This window comes from Corapipo altera, unplaced genomic scaffold, assembly GCF_003945725.1.
Source record: "Corapipo altera isolate COAL_440 unplaced genomic scaffold, ASM394572v1 61411, whole genome shotgun sequence".
NCBI classification, from domain to species: Eukaryota; Metazoa; Chordata; class Aves; order Passeriformes; family Pipridae; genus Corapipo; species Corapipo altera.
Genome location: NW_020884875.1, coordinates 24846427 through 24863216, shown reverse-complemented (window position 1 = coordinate 24863216; position 16790 = coordinate 24846427). Strand labels below are relative to the sequence as shown.

The following is a 16790-nucleotide window of genomic DNA, read 5'->3' as shown; positions in this document are numbered from 1 at the left end:
TTTAAAACCTGAACAGGTATTAATATAGATTTTCAATACAATTCCTATCTATTTACTTCTACACTACATTTCATAAAAAGGCAGCAGAGATTTTTACCTGGTATGGTTCATAGAAGAATGCTTCTACTCCTTCAGACAAGCCTCTTATGAATCCGAAGGGATTACCCAAGACATCAAGGCCAAGAATAAGAACATACATCTGTTTAATAGCCTAAAATAAAGAGGTTTTAGTTAAATATTTCCTAAATTACACTGAAACAAAGGCAAACAGTGTAGTTTAGAAAACTACAGATTACAAACAGTGAAAGAAACATTTGTTTAATATAAAAACGGTAAAATTACTTGGAAAAGTAGTAGTTGTACTAAAAAGGTGAGAAAATCAGTCAGTAAACCACACTAAGTCAGTCAAAGAAACAATAATACTTAAAAGCATTTCAGCAGTAACTGTTGCTAAAGTTACTGAGATTTTACAAAGCCAACATATTACATAGATTTCTCTCATACAACAGGACAAACTGTGGTCTCTTTGTATATGCTAAGAAAATTGTCTTGATAGTCGCTGCAAAATGTTGTAAACTGCATCTATATGCAGTGTAACTTGTTTTAAAAAAACAGGTTGCACATCTCCTAAACGCCAAATTTTCCCTCCGTGAAAAGTAAGGGAAAGAGAACAAGAGATAACTCATTTCCCCAGTCAAAATCCTGTATTGATTTTTTCTCCTTTAAAGATGGACAGAGCACTAAACTAAAATGTCCCAAGAATCCCTTATTATCAATGGTGGATGGATAGAAGATGATGCCTTCTTTCATGCACAAGTGTGTGTGTTGGATTCTCTCTACTGGATGACAGGACTTCAACAGTATATAAAAGCCAAGAAGGAAGCAAAATTCATATGCTACTAATGTCCAAGAAAAAGCATTAATATTTTCATGCTAATTATGTTCTATCAGAGCTGCATTGTGTTTGCTTCCCCTATCCATTCCAGCAAGCTGCATTGTTGTCCATGCCACTTCTCCCCAGTATAAAGGAAGTAAAATTTAAATAAGTAATTGTTTCATATGTGTTTATTTTACCTTTGTACTTACATATAAGTAATTTTACTCAGTTTCACAGAACAAAAACACAGAGTAGCACTTGCAAAATATAAATTTACTGGAATATTCTAACCTGTTTCGAATAATGTTTTACAACTGCTGACTGGAGTTGTTGTGTAGTACAGAAGTGATACCTGAGTTCAAAGAATGACAACCTAAAAAAACAGAAAAGAGAAAAAGTAAATCCTTATTATGCAGAGCAAAATAAAATCTAGTATATGTAATATTGGTATAATCTTTGGGAGTGATCTTTACAATCACATTTTTAACCTACTTAAAAACAATATCTTGTACATCTGTGAGGGTGGCCCCTATACTCTTCAGCAGGAGATTCAAGGACTGAAGTGGTATCAGTTCATTCTTTCCTTCTTCTTTATTACTATCTTCTCCACCCGTACTGAGTGAAAAGCTTAAGTGTAACTAAAGGATAAAAATGAGATGGGGAAATAACAAGGTTCATTATTAAAAATATTATATTTCTACCTTTATAATATTTTAGATTATTTAAAAATTGAGTTAAGACATTCCTGGTCTTGACTGAAAGCAGTCTGACTTTGTAACAGAGTACATAAATACACCATGTAGGCCAAAAAAACCCCACTGACAAAAAGTCAAACTATGTAATTTATACTACCTTTAAGAAAACAGGAACTTGAAACTGCTTATTCATGTTTTCAGGGAAGGTCTCCAGATTCTTTTAGCTTTAATTTAGGTTTTTAGCTTGTTTTCAAAATATTAGGTTTCTGTAAGTTATACCCAAAATCAAAGCAGTCAGAAAATGATAACATAGCATGATGTCCAAGCAAGAATGTAAAACAAAAGCCTGAAAACAAATAATTACTAACACAAGTTTTACAGGTGCTAAATAAACACTGGAATATGCATACAAGAAAAATCCCACCTGTGCACATCTGAAATAATCAAATTATTTGTTTCACAGAAATTAAGACCGTCTCAAAACAAAAACATTCAGGAAAATTGCTCAAATGGCTCTATAGTGCACAATTGTATTCAGCAGTGTTCAAAATCAGATTAAAAGAAGTTATGTCTGTTGCTGATTCTCTGAAGACAATATCATGTGCCACTCATTAATTTATGTTATAACAGAGCTTAACTATAGCTCATTTCAATGATACACAGCTCATCTTGGAGAATTATTGTCATTTAATTTTTAATCACTAAAGACTAATCCTTTATTGGAACCTGAAGCCCATTTATTCCATCCTATTTCCTCTATGTAATTTTTCTTGTCAAATACAATTTCTAAGATCTCACCAGATACTGCAAAGAGGTGAAACTGAAATCATTCTTTTATTTATTTCCTATGAGATGGAGATGAGATTCTCTTAAGCACTGCTATAGAGCCTATAAGATACTATCACAGCTTTAACAGTGTGAGCTACACAATAATTTGTTACCCTGGCTGTACATGTTATTCAGAAATTACTTAAATCTCCAATCCACAACACATTGTCTGCACACAAACTAGAGAAATTTGCAGGGAAATCTTACGTAACAAAAAGAAAAATCATTACTCATTATAAAGGAAGTCATGGATAGGAATGAAATACTAAGGTAGTGGTAACAATGAAAGCACTTTCCTGGGACTTTTTGTTTTGATCACCTCTATATGTCTTCATTTCCAGTGCCTATTATCCTGCAGGAGACAAATCTTCAGAGAGCAAACACACATTGTAACGTGAAAAAGGAATACCTTAATTGGAGAGATATGAAAGTATTCATACAAGCTGATTTGTGATGTATCCATCGATGACACACTCATCAGTTCTTCTTGAAGACATTCCACATCCTTTTTGAAATGTTGTATCTGTAAATGCATTTCAGATGAATATTACTTCAAAAGTTGGAATATATAAAACTAGCATGCATTTGTCACTGAGACACAATACATTGACTAATACTGCTTATACTCTCCTTTGTACAAATTCCTCTCATTTACCCTGTATTGTAAGATTTTGAAGCCTTCTTTCCATAGCATTCAAGATGAAGATAAAGGAAAGAGCTTACTATCTGTCTCAGGCAACAGTAATTAAAAAACTAACAGCTTCATATTAGTCCTAGACACACAGCAATTAACCATTGCTATGGACACAGAAAACCTTTTTTTTTTTTAATACAATTTGGCTAATTACAACTTTAAAATCTATTTCTCTTCAAACAACAAAAAGTTCTCTACCTCTGGGTCACTTGGCAAATCAGTCTGTGTAAACAACGCAACAAGTGCATACAGGAAGCCAAGATCTAATCTGAGATCCATCTCTTGAATCAGGACCTTAAAATACCTATAAATAAAAAAAAAATATTAAGGATTCTACAAAAATGTGTAACACTTAACACAGGGTATTTAAGTCACTTATGTATTAATTTCAGGTATAGGTTTTGTGGCGGTTTTTTCTGGTGTGGGGTTTTTTTGTAGTATTTTGTTGTTGTTTTCTTTTTTGTTTTTTTTTTTGAGGAATTCATCACTACTGGTGAAAAGAAGGCCTCCCACAGAGGTGTAAGATAAACACATTTCTGGTAAACAGAACCATCTTAATCACCTAGTGGCATTTAACACTCTACATACCACCACTAAACAGATTTTTTTTCTAAATTAAAGAAGACTAAAATCTGCATTAAAAAGACACCTAAAAATCCTTGCTTTGCTCTGCAATTATGGGGATAGCAAAAGGCATCGAGCTTTCATCTCTCTTAAAGTGCTCTGATCTTTCCAAGAATGAGTTGGTGCTAAAATTACCGTTCATTGTTTGCCTCTATAATAATTTTAATTTTAAAGCTTGATTAAACATAATCAATAGCAGAAGAGATGGAACATGTCAAAATACTTACTTAATATGAGATATTTGTGAATGTCCTGCAGTTCTCATGACAATACTGACATCAGTAAATGGTTTTGGTGCTATGAAGTTGTAAAATAAAAAGAGATCAGCACAGACTGCCATATGTTATACATAACTTTATAGTTTTAATATGAAAATGTCATATACATTCAGAGTTTTTTCAATCCTGTAAAGCAGGATTACATAATGGATATGACTGGCAAACAACTAAGTCAGGGAAAAGAGCAGGAACAAAAAGGAATGGGAAGGCAAAGATGAAATGGAACATCAAAATGCTATTTCACTGACCTCTTAAAATGCACCATTTTCATTTAAAAGCAAATTAATACTGATATAATCTTAGATTTATAAATTTCCTTAGTTATGGAATAAGATTTTCCAACCGCTGATACAAAGATACACACTAAACAACTACAAAAAAAACCCAAACAAAAAACCAAAACAGAAAAAAAATAACAAAACCAAAAACCAAACAACAAAAAACCCCAAACAAAGAAACAAAAAAAAAAGAAAAAAAATTCTGCAGATTTATGCACTGTAGCTTGAAACTGATCATATTGAGAGTGAACATCTGACATCCTATTAGCTTCTGCAAAAAATTAAAGCATTATTTTTTGTCTCAATCCACAACCTCTTTTGATATTCCTCAGATCTTTCAAGTGAATTTGATATGAAAAATTTAATGAAAGACTTCAGTTCATCACATAGTAGAGAGACATTGCAAGCAATGTCACTATGCTCCAAGCAATGGAGAAGTCTGAAGGCTAAATACAAAACAGACAAAATATAATTTTCCATCTGCAGAGTTTATAAATGGCACCTCACATAATAATTTTAAGTTTAGACATTTCTTTTCATATTAGTTAAGGTTATTTCAGATAGGTCACTAGGTCATGTACTGCATGATTAAGATATTGGAGCAGAAGGGAAATAACGGAAGACTAAAGATTCACTGAAGTCAATCCTCACTGCCCCAGAACTCCAAATGCAAGCAATATAGAAACAGTGCACCAGATTTGCTATCATCAACATTAACAAGAAATCTGTCTTTTCTTATTTTCAGCAGACAACACTTCTCGTATATTAGTCAGCATTAAGTTTTAGCTGTGGTCTGAATGCAACTACCAAAACCTCATTTTAAGCCTGATTCAAGCAAAACTTTCATGTTTATGCTCTCCAAAAGCAATGAATTAGCGTGCCAAAAAAATGTGCTTAAAAGGTATGATATTGATGGATAAAGGAAATTTTCTTTTCTTCGGACTGTTTACTGTTGAAATGGTTTTCTGTGTATCTTCTTTGTAGACACAACTGCTTCCTTATCTCCAACATTAGTACTTGTGCTGTTATCTGTAGTCAGAAGGCTTAGACAGACTTCATCTGATAGAATTGACATGGTTAACTTCAGTACAAATAAGTTATCTTGTCTTTTTAAATGGAAGGATTATGTTAAACTAGAACAACAAACCTGAATCCAAGGTGATGGACTTTGGAGGTTTAATAGGATAGAACACAAAGGGAAATATGGCTCCAGGAATCTGGTTTTGTATCTATTAGAGGGGTAAGGACAGGACAAGGTGCAGCACGTTAGCTTTTCAATAGTGAAATACTTTAAAATCAGGACAAACACAAGAATTATGAACATTACCTGCAGCCTTCCACCAAACTGAAAACAGAAAGAAAGCTACTATTGCGCTTACAAATATATCTATTTTAAAAATTTAATAATCCAATTCAAATAGTTTAGAAAAGCTTCTTTAAGTTGGTGGTCCACAAAATTAAGTACATGGTCCAAAAAATTTTTACAAAGGATTTGTTTTTAAAAACTTGAGCATAACAAGAAAAGAAACTGCACATATCTTTTTGCTGGTTACAAAGAAAAGCTCCAAGAAAAAGCATGGAAGATGAATGGCAAATGTTTTTTTCTGAACAGTCATAGTTATCTTTTTTCTTTTTCCAAAGTAGTATTCCAAAGATTGAGAATCGCTGATGTAAAAGCCAATGATTACAAATAAATTGAAAACATGAGAAATTCAAACAATTCTAAAAATGAATCCAAGTTTCTATAAAAGTTCTTTTTTCTGAATAAGTAATTCACTACTTTCTGACAAGACTCACCTGTATCCTGTAAATTTGAATTCTGAAAGACTTCTGATGTGCAGATGAACTGTATTCCACTTTTAAAGCTGGCAGATAATTCCTTCTGACAGGAATTTCATTTGGTTGTTGAATTTTCATGTCCATTCCATTAGGAGTTAAACATACCTATTGTAATATCACAGAAAATTTGGTATGCTGTTTTAAAATACTGCTTTTTATAATATACTTAGAGATTTTATCACAAATTTCAACAGAAATAAAATTACAAAATACTGCATTATTTGGGAGTTACTAGCATTTAATACACATCTTTCTAGAGGAAAAGCTGAGTAGTATAATGGTCTACGACTGAGATAAAAATTGGCTTTACTTATGCAATGTTTATTTTCCGATAACACATTTCTGAGGAGCATCTAAGAATTTTTCTATAGAAGAGGACTGAGTATTTGGAGTATAATGTGCTTCAACACTCCAGAATAATTTCTGAAATTATTTTTTCAATTATATGTGGTTGAAAGACAGTTGAATTATCCCATAATAAGCCATCTTAAAGAAGATTTTATGCTAAAACAAACAAACTAATCCCAAACTAACACATTTACTGGTATAATACATGAACCAAATGCAAAGCTTCCTTACTGTGGTTTTATGAATATTTAGTATCAAGACCTGCAAAATTGTTATACCTCAATTTCAAAGTTAGAGGCTAACAACAAAAAGGAAGTTTTCAAATGTTTGTGGATTTCCTTCCAAATTTTTTTAAAGACAGAGATGAAGAAGGATATTCAGATGGACTGGGTAACCTGATATATCTCAAATTTCACTGGAAGTCAGCCAAATTGATATATGATCTTTTTCTAGTGTATACATACAAACAAAAGAATTAGAAAACTATCAGTAATACCAAAACATTCGATTCCAACTCAATAATCTTATTTTCTGAAGGACTCAGCTCACTGTAGTCTTTGAATTCTTGTTCTAATTTTTCAATTTGCTTAACACTCATTGGTCTCCACCTTGACTTCTTCTTCGGTTTTGTCTCCCAAACCACATCAGAACTTTGAAAACAAAACAAAGGACCAAAAGAGATGTATTAGCCATTTCAAAACAAGTTTTAGCTACTGTAGCATGACTTTTAATAGGTTGTAACTGGGGAATGAAAAACAATATCATAAAGCACTACTGTAGTAAATAAAAGGGACCCAAATCACCCACTGCCTTCTTGGTACTAAGCAGAAGCCAGTCTCTCCAATATGATACAAAAAAGAAAAGTTAACGAGTCAGTATAATTCCATACTTCAATGAAGAGAGCTATGATATTTAAGGAAGCTCAATTGTAACAGCACTGCCATCTATTATTGTACAATCTCAATGTATTTTTCTGCTTATACTCCTGCATGTATTTTGGCATTTTAAATTTACTACAAATCGAGAAGTCTAAGTCAAGACAAAACACCTCCTGAACTGCCTCTTATTTTTGATAGCTTGTTTCTTCACTCATTCCATCTAAATCAATTGATGGTGACTTTGGTTTACATGTTTCCTCTACTGATTTTATGGTGGGGGGTTTGGTTTTGTTGCTTGTTTGGGCTTTTTTTTAAAAGTTATCTCTAAATCAATTCTTTTCTTTTGTCTTTGAGTTTTATTAATACAAATAATTAACCAACTTTAAAGGGCATTGGACTCTTTTCCACTGCTTCTAGGCAAAACTATTGTGTCTAATTTCATCTTACAGTCAACTCAATCACAGAATCAGCCAGGTTGGAAAGGACCTCCGAGATCATCAAGTCTGGCATAAAACAGGGGAGAAATCAACACTGTCAGGCAGGTGCAGGATGTTTTCTCTTTCCACAAATACGTAGCTTTTGAGACAGTCCACTAAACCCTTTTAGCTACATCTGTGTCTGTGTTCAGACACATCAATGGTAGAACCACCAAAATAAAAAAGTGAGCTAAAACCCAAAGCAACAGCTACAAAACAGAGTAACGCCTTGAAGTTGCTGGGAGTTTTCCCCCCCTTTTTTTGTTCCTTGTCTTTTTTTTTCTTTTTGTTCCTCCTAAAAAAGGAAGCTCAATTTCAGTACTGCCATCCATTTTCCTGGAGTTTGATATCCATTCAGGGTTTGACAAGAAAACAATACCAACTACAAGCATTGCTAGACCATTGACTTCCAAAAACACCAACACCAAAAAAATCTCAACACCACTATGAATCTAGGCAATCAGATGTTACTTTTAATGGAGTGTTTCCACTGTTTAGATATCAGAGTACAGTTTCTCAGGTGAGGGCACAGACTGGAATTTTCTTTGTAAATGACAGACGTGACTGTGTGAAGTATATGTGTATAAGAAGTTTTTGCCTGTTTATTTTACAGTGCAGTGCAAAAAATTAATCAAGAAAAAACAACCCTCACTCTTGCAACCTCATGGCTGTGAATATACAGAAATGTGTAGATTATGGCAATGATATGTAAGTGTCCCTTAACATTCTAAAGAGCCCCTGTTTGAATATATGATAGCACACATTTCTTAAACATTATATAATTTCTTTTCTGCTTTCCTCTGAAATGTTTTCTTAGGAAATCCAAGTATTAGTGCTCTGGATCACCATAATTTATCAATCAAAACTAAAGAGACCTATAAGCTGCTATTGTATCAAAATTTCCAACACAGAATTCAGCAACTGTTCCTGTAGTGAAGATAGAAAAATCCACTGACACAAACCTAGCACAGACCCTACAGCTTGAAACTCTATCACTTGCCAAACTACATGGACAGGAAATATTTCTGTTCAGTGTATTGGGAAGTTTGCCACACAGAGTTACAAATATATATTCCAAAAATACAAAGATATAGAAAGTATATGCATTAACATAAAACAGTGAAAACATTTCTCTTGACCAGGAAAATACAGTGATTTAGTTCTAAATACTCTTAACCTAAATCTCTTGTTCCTCTTTGTAGTGGTTTGAACCTTGTTTTCCCCCAGAGGCTGAAAAGTGGTAACCCCCAGGGGTGGAAACCCCTGGAAGTTTTGGAGCTCTGTCCAATGAGCGCTCCTGCAGAAATGAAAACATATCACAAGCACCGGAAGAGTTGTAGTTTGGTAGGTAGAAGAAGTAGCCATGTTGTGGTAGAGCCACGAGGAAAGAGGCCCGGAGCCCCTCAGGGCCTCTGGGGCCCCCCCAGCCCCAGTTGGGGGCTACAGAGACAGAGCAGAAGCGGTGGCAGTGTCCAGAGACTCTGGATAAGAGCCAGGACAGATAAGAACTGAACCGGAGGAAGCAGCAGAAGAGAGCCCGCAGCAGAGCTTTGGAGTTCTGGGGGGTAGGAACTGTACCAAACCCCCCCAAACTCCTTGAGACCTCCTGGAAGGAGGAAGATGATGGACTCTTGCTTGAAAGAGCCTTGGAGTGCTACAGCACTTGCAGAGAGGAGCTGAGAAGCTCAAAGGCATCCTGGGAAGCTGGACCGGGACGGAGAAGGAATGCGGGGGGGTTGACCTTGGCCCCCCTCGCTGCTGCTGCTAAGCCAGCAGCCTTGAGACAGAGCACAGAGCTCTGCAAAGGGGAATTTGAATCCCCTGAGGAAAGGGACTGCCACGAAGACCCCTGAGCTTCATGGTATGACGTGGTGACGCGAGCTTGTCCCTGCTACGCAGTCCACGGAAAAGAGAGACCCTGGTTTTGGAGACGACGGGCCAAGGGGCTTGGAGACCCCCTTGTGTGTATTGAACAGAGATCCAGCTACAACAATCCAGTTACTGCTGCATGCATGAGATGAGGAGAACCTGCTGCCTTAGAAGAAGCTGCTGCCCTGAGAGACTGGAAGGGGATCTGTCCTTCTTTCCCTCCTGGACTTTTATTTGGAGGGGAGAGGAGATCTGATCCATTGTAAATACATATGTCATGGTAGAGATAGTTGTGATCGTGTGTATAATGTGTTATAGTATTTATTTGTACAGTCATTGTAATATATTCCCTTTCCCCTATTCTGAGTCTGGTTGTGTTTTGTCTGGAAAAACCCATCTCACATTAGGTTGAGATGTGGGAGGGGGGATGGAGTTAGGGAATTGGATTTTGGGGCTGTGTCAAACCATGACACTCTTCCATCACAACCCAAAATAAAACTCTCAGAGTGAAAATACCCAAAATTAAACATTTTAAACCACTGCACACAAAGTAAGTTACCTTGTAATTCCAATGTAGGACACCTCTTGTTTTAAGTAATTATCAACCAATGAAATTCCAACATCTTGCAAAGACAGAATAATTTCTTGTTCTGCTAGTTCTGCTTTTACACTTTCATATGTCAATTTAAACACATTCTCATCTTCAGTGATCAGGACAATACGCTGCAAACCTTCATAAAATGACATTAAATAGACAGCTTTTCTGCAATCCACTCTGAGTATTTCCATTTTGTCCTACAAACAAGAGAGGAAATGTTTTTAGAACTCTATTCATCATTTTACTCCACAAACGAATGCATATGGCTTGGCAACATAAACAAAAGACATTTTTAAGGTGCAGGAAAAAATTAACTATGACATTTTACAAGAGGTTAACACAAACACACACTTTTCAACTGAAGACAACGCTTACTGGCACAAGCTCTGGCAAATACAGTGTTGTTACTGTTCTGTGTCTGAAACTCATATATGAGACTCCTCATCATACTCATTAAATATGAAGTTTCATACATACACTGATGAACAGGACAATAAATTAGACGCCACTAAAAGGAGATTTCAATAATAAGCATACCTCTTTTGGAGAAATTTCCTCGGTTCTATTTCCACATTTCCATGTCAATTTCCTAGATCCTGCTGGGTCTGCCCAAGTATACAGTACTGCCTTATTGGGCTGAAGGCAGTCTTCCAATTCACTAAGGGAGCTAGAACAAAGTAATTTTAAATTCAAATGTCAACAAATATTTTGTGTTAATGACCTTCGCATTCTAGCATTTCAACAAGAACATTTTACTTATATTTTCAAATAATGAAAATGAAAACTAAAAATAGCATTACACATGAAAAAACATGAACAAAACCATGCTCAGGACAGTTATAAAAACACGCATTTATACTTCGAAATACATACATATATTTTAAAAATATACGCAGTAGACTTTAAATACTCATTTTCATTCCCACTTGTGATTAACGGGGAAAAATAAAGTAGAAAAGAATTCCAGACAGCAGAGCTTAAACACTGAAAGGAAAACTCAGGATCTGTGTTGCCTAGCATTAATATTTCAAAATAAGAAATGTGGGTTCAAAATTCATTGTTTAGGAAAGGTTTCCCCCTATGATTTGCTGAAGAGAAAGAAGTGCAGTGGTTAGTAACTGGATATTTCCATGTAAATGTATTTTAAAATCCATTTCCTCTCACAGTCAAAAACTGGCAGACTTGTCTTCTACTGATCTCTAAAAGGGGGCTACCCCAGGAGAGGTAGTGGAAGGGTGCTGATCTCTTCTTGCTGGGATCCAGTGATTGGACACATGGGAATGGTTCAAAGCTGTGCCACGGGAGGTTTAGACTAGACATTAGGGAGCTTTTCTTTACTGTAAGAATGGTAAAATACATAAGAACAGGGTTCCTTCAGAGTCAATGCCCCAAGCCCATCATTCAGCAAAGCCCTTAATAACATGCTTTTACTTTTGGTCAGCCCAGAAGTGATCAGGCAGTTGGACCATGATCGTGGTAAGCCCCTTCCAACTGAAATATGCTACTCTATTCTCATTAAATTTATGATAAGGATGCCCAAAATTCAGCTAGGAAAATAAAAATTTCTAGTCTTTACAGATAAAAGCCAAAGCAAACAATTGTATTTTTCAGACAAACAGGAAACAAACAGGATTTGACCAGCAGGTCTTCCACTTTTCAAGTAAAAATCTTTAAACAACATTGCCCTGACTGACTGAAAGGGAAAAAAGCTATAGACTGTTTGGCTTTTAAAAAGAAACAGTTCAAGAATGCTGTAGGTATGCTTACTCTTGTCAGTACTGCATCCATAACTCATTTTTTACTTAATCTGCACAGTCAGCACCCACACAGGTCCAGAAAAGCCAAACACAATCCTTCACCCTCACCAGGAATGTAGAAAGCAAGGCCACAAAATTCAAAAAAGACATCAGAGAGCTTCTTTAGCTCACAAAATAGTTTATTTACTCGTACAACTACCTAGCACAACATAACACTGCTAACAATACATTATCTTCAACTTACCACGCAAGAGATTTTTGGGTGCTCTGACAAAATTAGACAGCCATTTTTTAAAAAAATAGGTTTCTTAAGAGATAAAAATAGGTTTCTTAAGAGATGGGCATGCTTACAATACATGAAGTTACAATTCACATGTCTCTATGCAGACACCTCTACTAAAACTCTTCATACATACCTTTGTCCATACTCAATAATTTCTTCATTAGTATGGTTTATCAACAGAAATGGAGCTGCGCCATCATGGTAATCAGAAAAGGTAATCACTGTAGAATGTTCAGTCAGGTTAACATCCACTGTAATTCCTCCAAGCTATCAGTTGTAAAAATTACTAGGTAAGTAACAATGGAATGGATTTCCAGCAAACCAAATGTAATTTAAATGTTTTGAAAAACTTTTACTCTCATAAGATAAAACCATCAAATAGTAAAACAAACAAGCCATTGTACCTTATCTTCAAAATATTTCCTTGATCTAACTACTAGTTAACAAGTATTGCACTTAGTAATCAAAACCGTACAAGTTCTGTACTGTAAAAATTTAGGCTAGTAGTAGAGGAACCTTCCTTATAGAACCATATGCATTAATGCCCTCAAAAGCATTCTACTACTAAAATCATTCACATATTTAAAAACTCCTAGTAGATGAGACTACCTGCAACATAAAAGTAAATTTAGTGGAATCAGTTACTTTTCAGAGTAACTTAGTGTTACTTTAGATCTAATACAATACTTCTAGAGTGACAATACTTGCAAAACAATCTGTGTTTCAGCTTCTATAGAACTGCTTCCCAGAGAAGCACTTAAACAGAATACCTATTTATATCTGTGTGTACACACACAGGAAAGAGACCATAAGAATACATTTACATAAACATAATCTTTTTCTCAGATAAGGTTTTGCAATACTTGATTGTATGGGAAAACAAAGTTTTGAGAATGGAAATGAAACAGTGATTTATACTGTTTTACCTAATTTGCAAAGGCAACCATTTTTACCTTGTTGTCTAAATGCAGTAGGAGACAGTTTTCTTGCTGATCAAAATTTATCTTCTTTGGGGGGAGATCAGAATTTTCAACTCTAACAAGCAGTTTGTTGGCATCATTTTCGGGCCAAAAAGGAATGCACTAGAAAAAAACCCAGAAATTTTAAAGTGAGAAAACAAATTACATGTTAAATGGCATTCACTTTAGCCCAAAGTTCATCTACTAAAATTTTACCCAAAAGTGTATTGATTTGGATCAGAAACTATAATAAAACCCCTAAAAGTAATTACTTATCTGGACACAATACATTAAAAGGAAGTCAAGAAATAATTCAAACTACAGTGAAGAAAGTGATGAGTTAAGGAGCTAAAAGTGGAAACAGTAAGACTTCATAATCACATGAAAAGTACATTTAAAATGGACAGAGTATATAAAATCCAGAGTATAAAATAGCTACTACAGTGAAAATACCAAGTTCATTCAAAAAAACCCCAAAAAACAAAAACAAAAAAACAAAAACAAAAACAAAACAAAAACAAACCCACAACAAAACTGTAAAACTATTTTTCCATTAACAGACCTGTTTCCAAATAAGTATAAATTACAAATCAATCTTCCAGTGACAATTAATGACAAAAAGGGCTATAAATACTCTCCCCAGGACATCAGCTACTAGCTGTTCTTTTAAAAATGCTTCACATATATTTAAAAGTGCATATACACACATATATATGTGGGTATACAATATGTATAAATAAAATATGAAGCATTAAGTAGCTAAATCAGAGAGCATGTTTTGCTATTCACATTCACAACTGAAATCGCTGCAACTATGGATTTAACAATCTCACAGACAATCTCTCTTCAACAGTTTACTCACTAAATGGAGAAGACCATGAGACAGAGAAGACAAAAGTTTTAATTATAACTAATGCAAAGTTTCCAACTAATTAATAGAGTCATGCCAAGGAGAGAAGACATGATTAACAGTAACTCTCAACTGGCAAGAGCCAAGGTCTGTTTAGGTAGACCAGTTTTCCTGTATTTCAAACTGTTGACATGCAGCATCCAAAATTTCAGAAGCATCTTTCTTCAACGTAGCTTAGGAAATGAGATGTTCATATTCAATTGCATCTGAATCCTAGACCTAAATCTTCAGTGGTGAAAGACTAGTTCACCAACTTACCATGCCACTAAGTTCCCTTTCCCATTGTTTCTCACACCACAGGAAGCAGAAAGACAAAGGAAAAAATATAGTTAAATGGTAAGATCAATGGTGTTTTATTTACATCAACATGTATCCCACAGACAAAGGAAATTTAAATTGTGTTGTAAACCTAGCATAAAACACAGCAAGTAAGTCTCAACATGGAATTAAGGAAGTCCAGAGGAAATTCAAGGAGAATCCACCAAAAGCAAATAGAAGTTTAAAATCAAAACCAAAATACGTATAAAGGATTGGCTAAACAAGATATTATAAAATCAACCACAGAGAATTGAAAAATTAATTAGCTACAGAACATGACACAATGATATTGTTTTCAAGCCTTTTACCACACACATGATAAGTGCTTCACTAGACATTATATTTATTCAACAATCTTGATTTTACAACAGGATCTTTATATTTAGTAGTGGTGTTATGACACTTTTCAGCAATGTCTTCTCTCTTTCTTTAAGGATATATGCTTATCAATTGTTTGCATCATACCTAATTCAAAGGACAGTCCTTGGCAAGCCATTGCACAATAATCACTGTCCAACAAATTCTACTGCAATTTTTGAAGAACAAATGGATTTTCTGAAAATAATGACTGAAGTTTCAGATAGGTTTACTGTTTTCCAGACAGGGAACATGTCCCAGCAGAGACTGGTTCTACAAAAGGATTGCTTTTTCCTCTGAGAAGACAGGTGATCTGTCACTAAGAAGGACGAGTGTACAATAAAAGAAAAGCAGTACAAAGGACTCTGCTTAACTTAAAATGACAAAAAATAGAACAGGGGGAGCAAGAACAAGAGCAAACCAAAATATGAATTAACATTTCAACAAGCTGCTTGGTTTTTTGAAGATCAACCTAGCATAAAAGAGTAATGTGAGAAACACTCAAACAAATCACAGGTATTAGTTAAAAGAATAATTCAGGCTAGCAAAATTGCAGAGTTCCCTATCTCAGGATCAGATGGAAACCTGTTCCTGGAAATCTGTTCTGGATGCCCAAAGATAGACCAATAATGGCTTGACGCTACCTAGATTTAGAAGAAATAAGAGACACTGGATTGAGCAACTGAGTTACAAATGAACAACCCTGGCAGTCCTATTTGTCACAACATGGACTTTTAGAGACTACCTATCAAAGGGAAAAATATCAACACAATATGAAAAGAGGATTTAGAAGGGAATACAGATTCTTCTATTGACCTCTACAGCTCCATTAGGTAAACTGCCACATCTAATCTTTCAAAAGTTATTAGGAGTGATCCTAAAATCACTTATCTTGATACTTTATAACAGATATCCTTGATACTGTATAACAGAAAGGAGATTATGAGTAATTAGTACAATTCAGAAACACCTGAGAAACAGTGAAAATTGTGAGACAAACTAGAAAATCCTATAGGCATATGAATAAAAGGGTCGACATGAGAAACACACAGGTTATGTAAGTAGCAATGTATTTCAACTTTCAAAACTATTACCTTTGAATAGTATTTGCAGAAATTCCAAAAGTTCCTATAAATAATTCAGCTTAATCAAATAACAACTCTATATCAACTATAAACCACAAAACACTAAGAAATAATACCATCTGACTACATTTTCTAAGAGTAAAAAATATAAGTAAGAATATAGTGGCATGTTGCCCATGCCACTACACATGAACCTACTGCAATTTCAGAGCTCTGTCAATGAACTAGATGAGGAATCATTCACGTAAAGAACACAAAAACTATGTAAGGCCAAACAAACACTTGGCTCAGAGGAACGTAAGAATATTAGGAAATAGAAAAAATGGCTTATGGCAAACAGTCTATTCTTGAGTAAGAGCACTATTTTTGAAAAAAATGATAAATGTTATGGGAAGTTGAATGGTCTTCAACATTTAAAGATCTAAACATCTTTATGTACATTCAACAAAAATCACAATAGAACAACATAACAATTTCATTAACTGACATGATGATATTTAAATGGTACATCTCTAAGGACCATGTCATCAAAGATAAGAGGCATACTTAAGGAGTGTTGAAGGTACCAAAAATGTAACAAAAATATCTGCTTAAGATTTTGATTGAAAATGCTCTTTAACTTCTGCATTTTGGTTTGCAAACATTTTTAGTAACCACCTGGAGTATTTGCAATGGTGACATTGAGGTGCTTGAGCATGTCCAAAGAAGGGCAATGGATCTGGTGAAGGGTCTGGAACACCAGTCCTATAAGAAACAGATGAGGGAGCTGGGATTGTTTAGTCTGGAGAAAAGGAGGCTCAGAGGGGACCTTACTACTCTCTTCAACTATCTGAAAGGAG

At 34.8% G+C, this 16790-nt stretch overlaps 1 protein-coding gene across 8 annotated transcripts in view; it reads right to left on the bottom strand.

The window, feature by feature from the left end:
• The window catches only part of VPS13A (vacuolar protein sorting 13 homolog A), a 99419-nt gene that overhangs the window by 19776 nt on the left and 62853 nt on the right, over positions 1–16790 (bottom strand). For 3 of the 8 annotated variants that reach the window (XM_027635376.1, XM_027635378.1, XM_027635379.1), the window contains exons 51-64: positions 14450–14488; positions 13276–13404; positions 12456–12589; positions 10820–10949; positions 10244–10479; positions 6958–7111; positions 6072–6218; positions 5422–5503; positions 3946–4015; positions 3293–3398; positions 2810–2923; positions 1370–1515; positions 1169–1250; positions 98–211 (exon numbers count right to left, since the gene is read on the bottom strand). In XM_027635376.1, coding sequence (XP_027491177.1) covers positions 98–211; positions 1169–1250; positions 1370–1515; positions 2810–2923; positions 3293–3398; positions 3946–4015; positions 5422–5503; positions 6072–6218; positions 6958–7111; positions 10244–10479; positions 10820–10949; positions 12456–12589; positions 13276–13404; positions 14450–14488 — 1683 coding nt within the window. Of the gene's footprint in view, positions 1–97; positions 212–1168; positions 1251–1369; positions 1516–2809; positions 2924–3292; positions 3399–3945; positions 4016–5421; positions 5504–6071; positions 6219–6957; positions 7112–10243; positions 10480–10819; positions 10950–12455; positions 12590–13275; positions 13405–14449; positions 14489–16790 lie in introns of those variants that run through there. The other 5 variants (XM_027635377.1, XM_027635380.1, XR_003526359.1 and 2 more) reach the window with 4 other exon arrangements.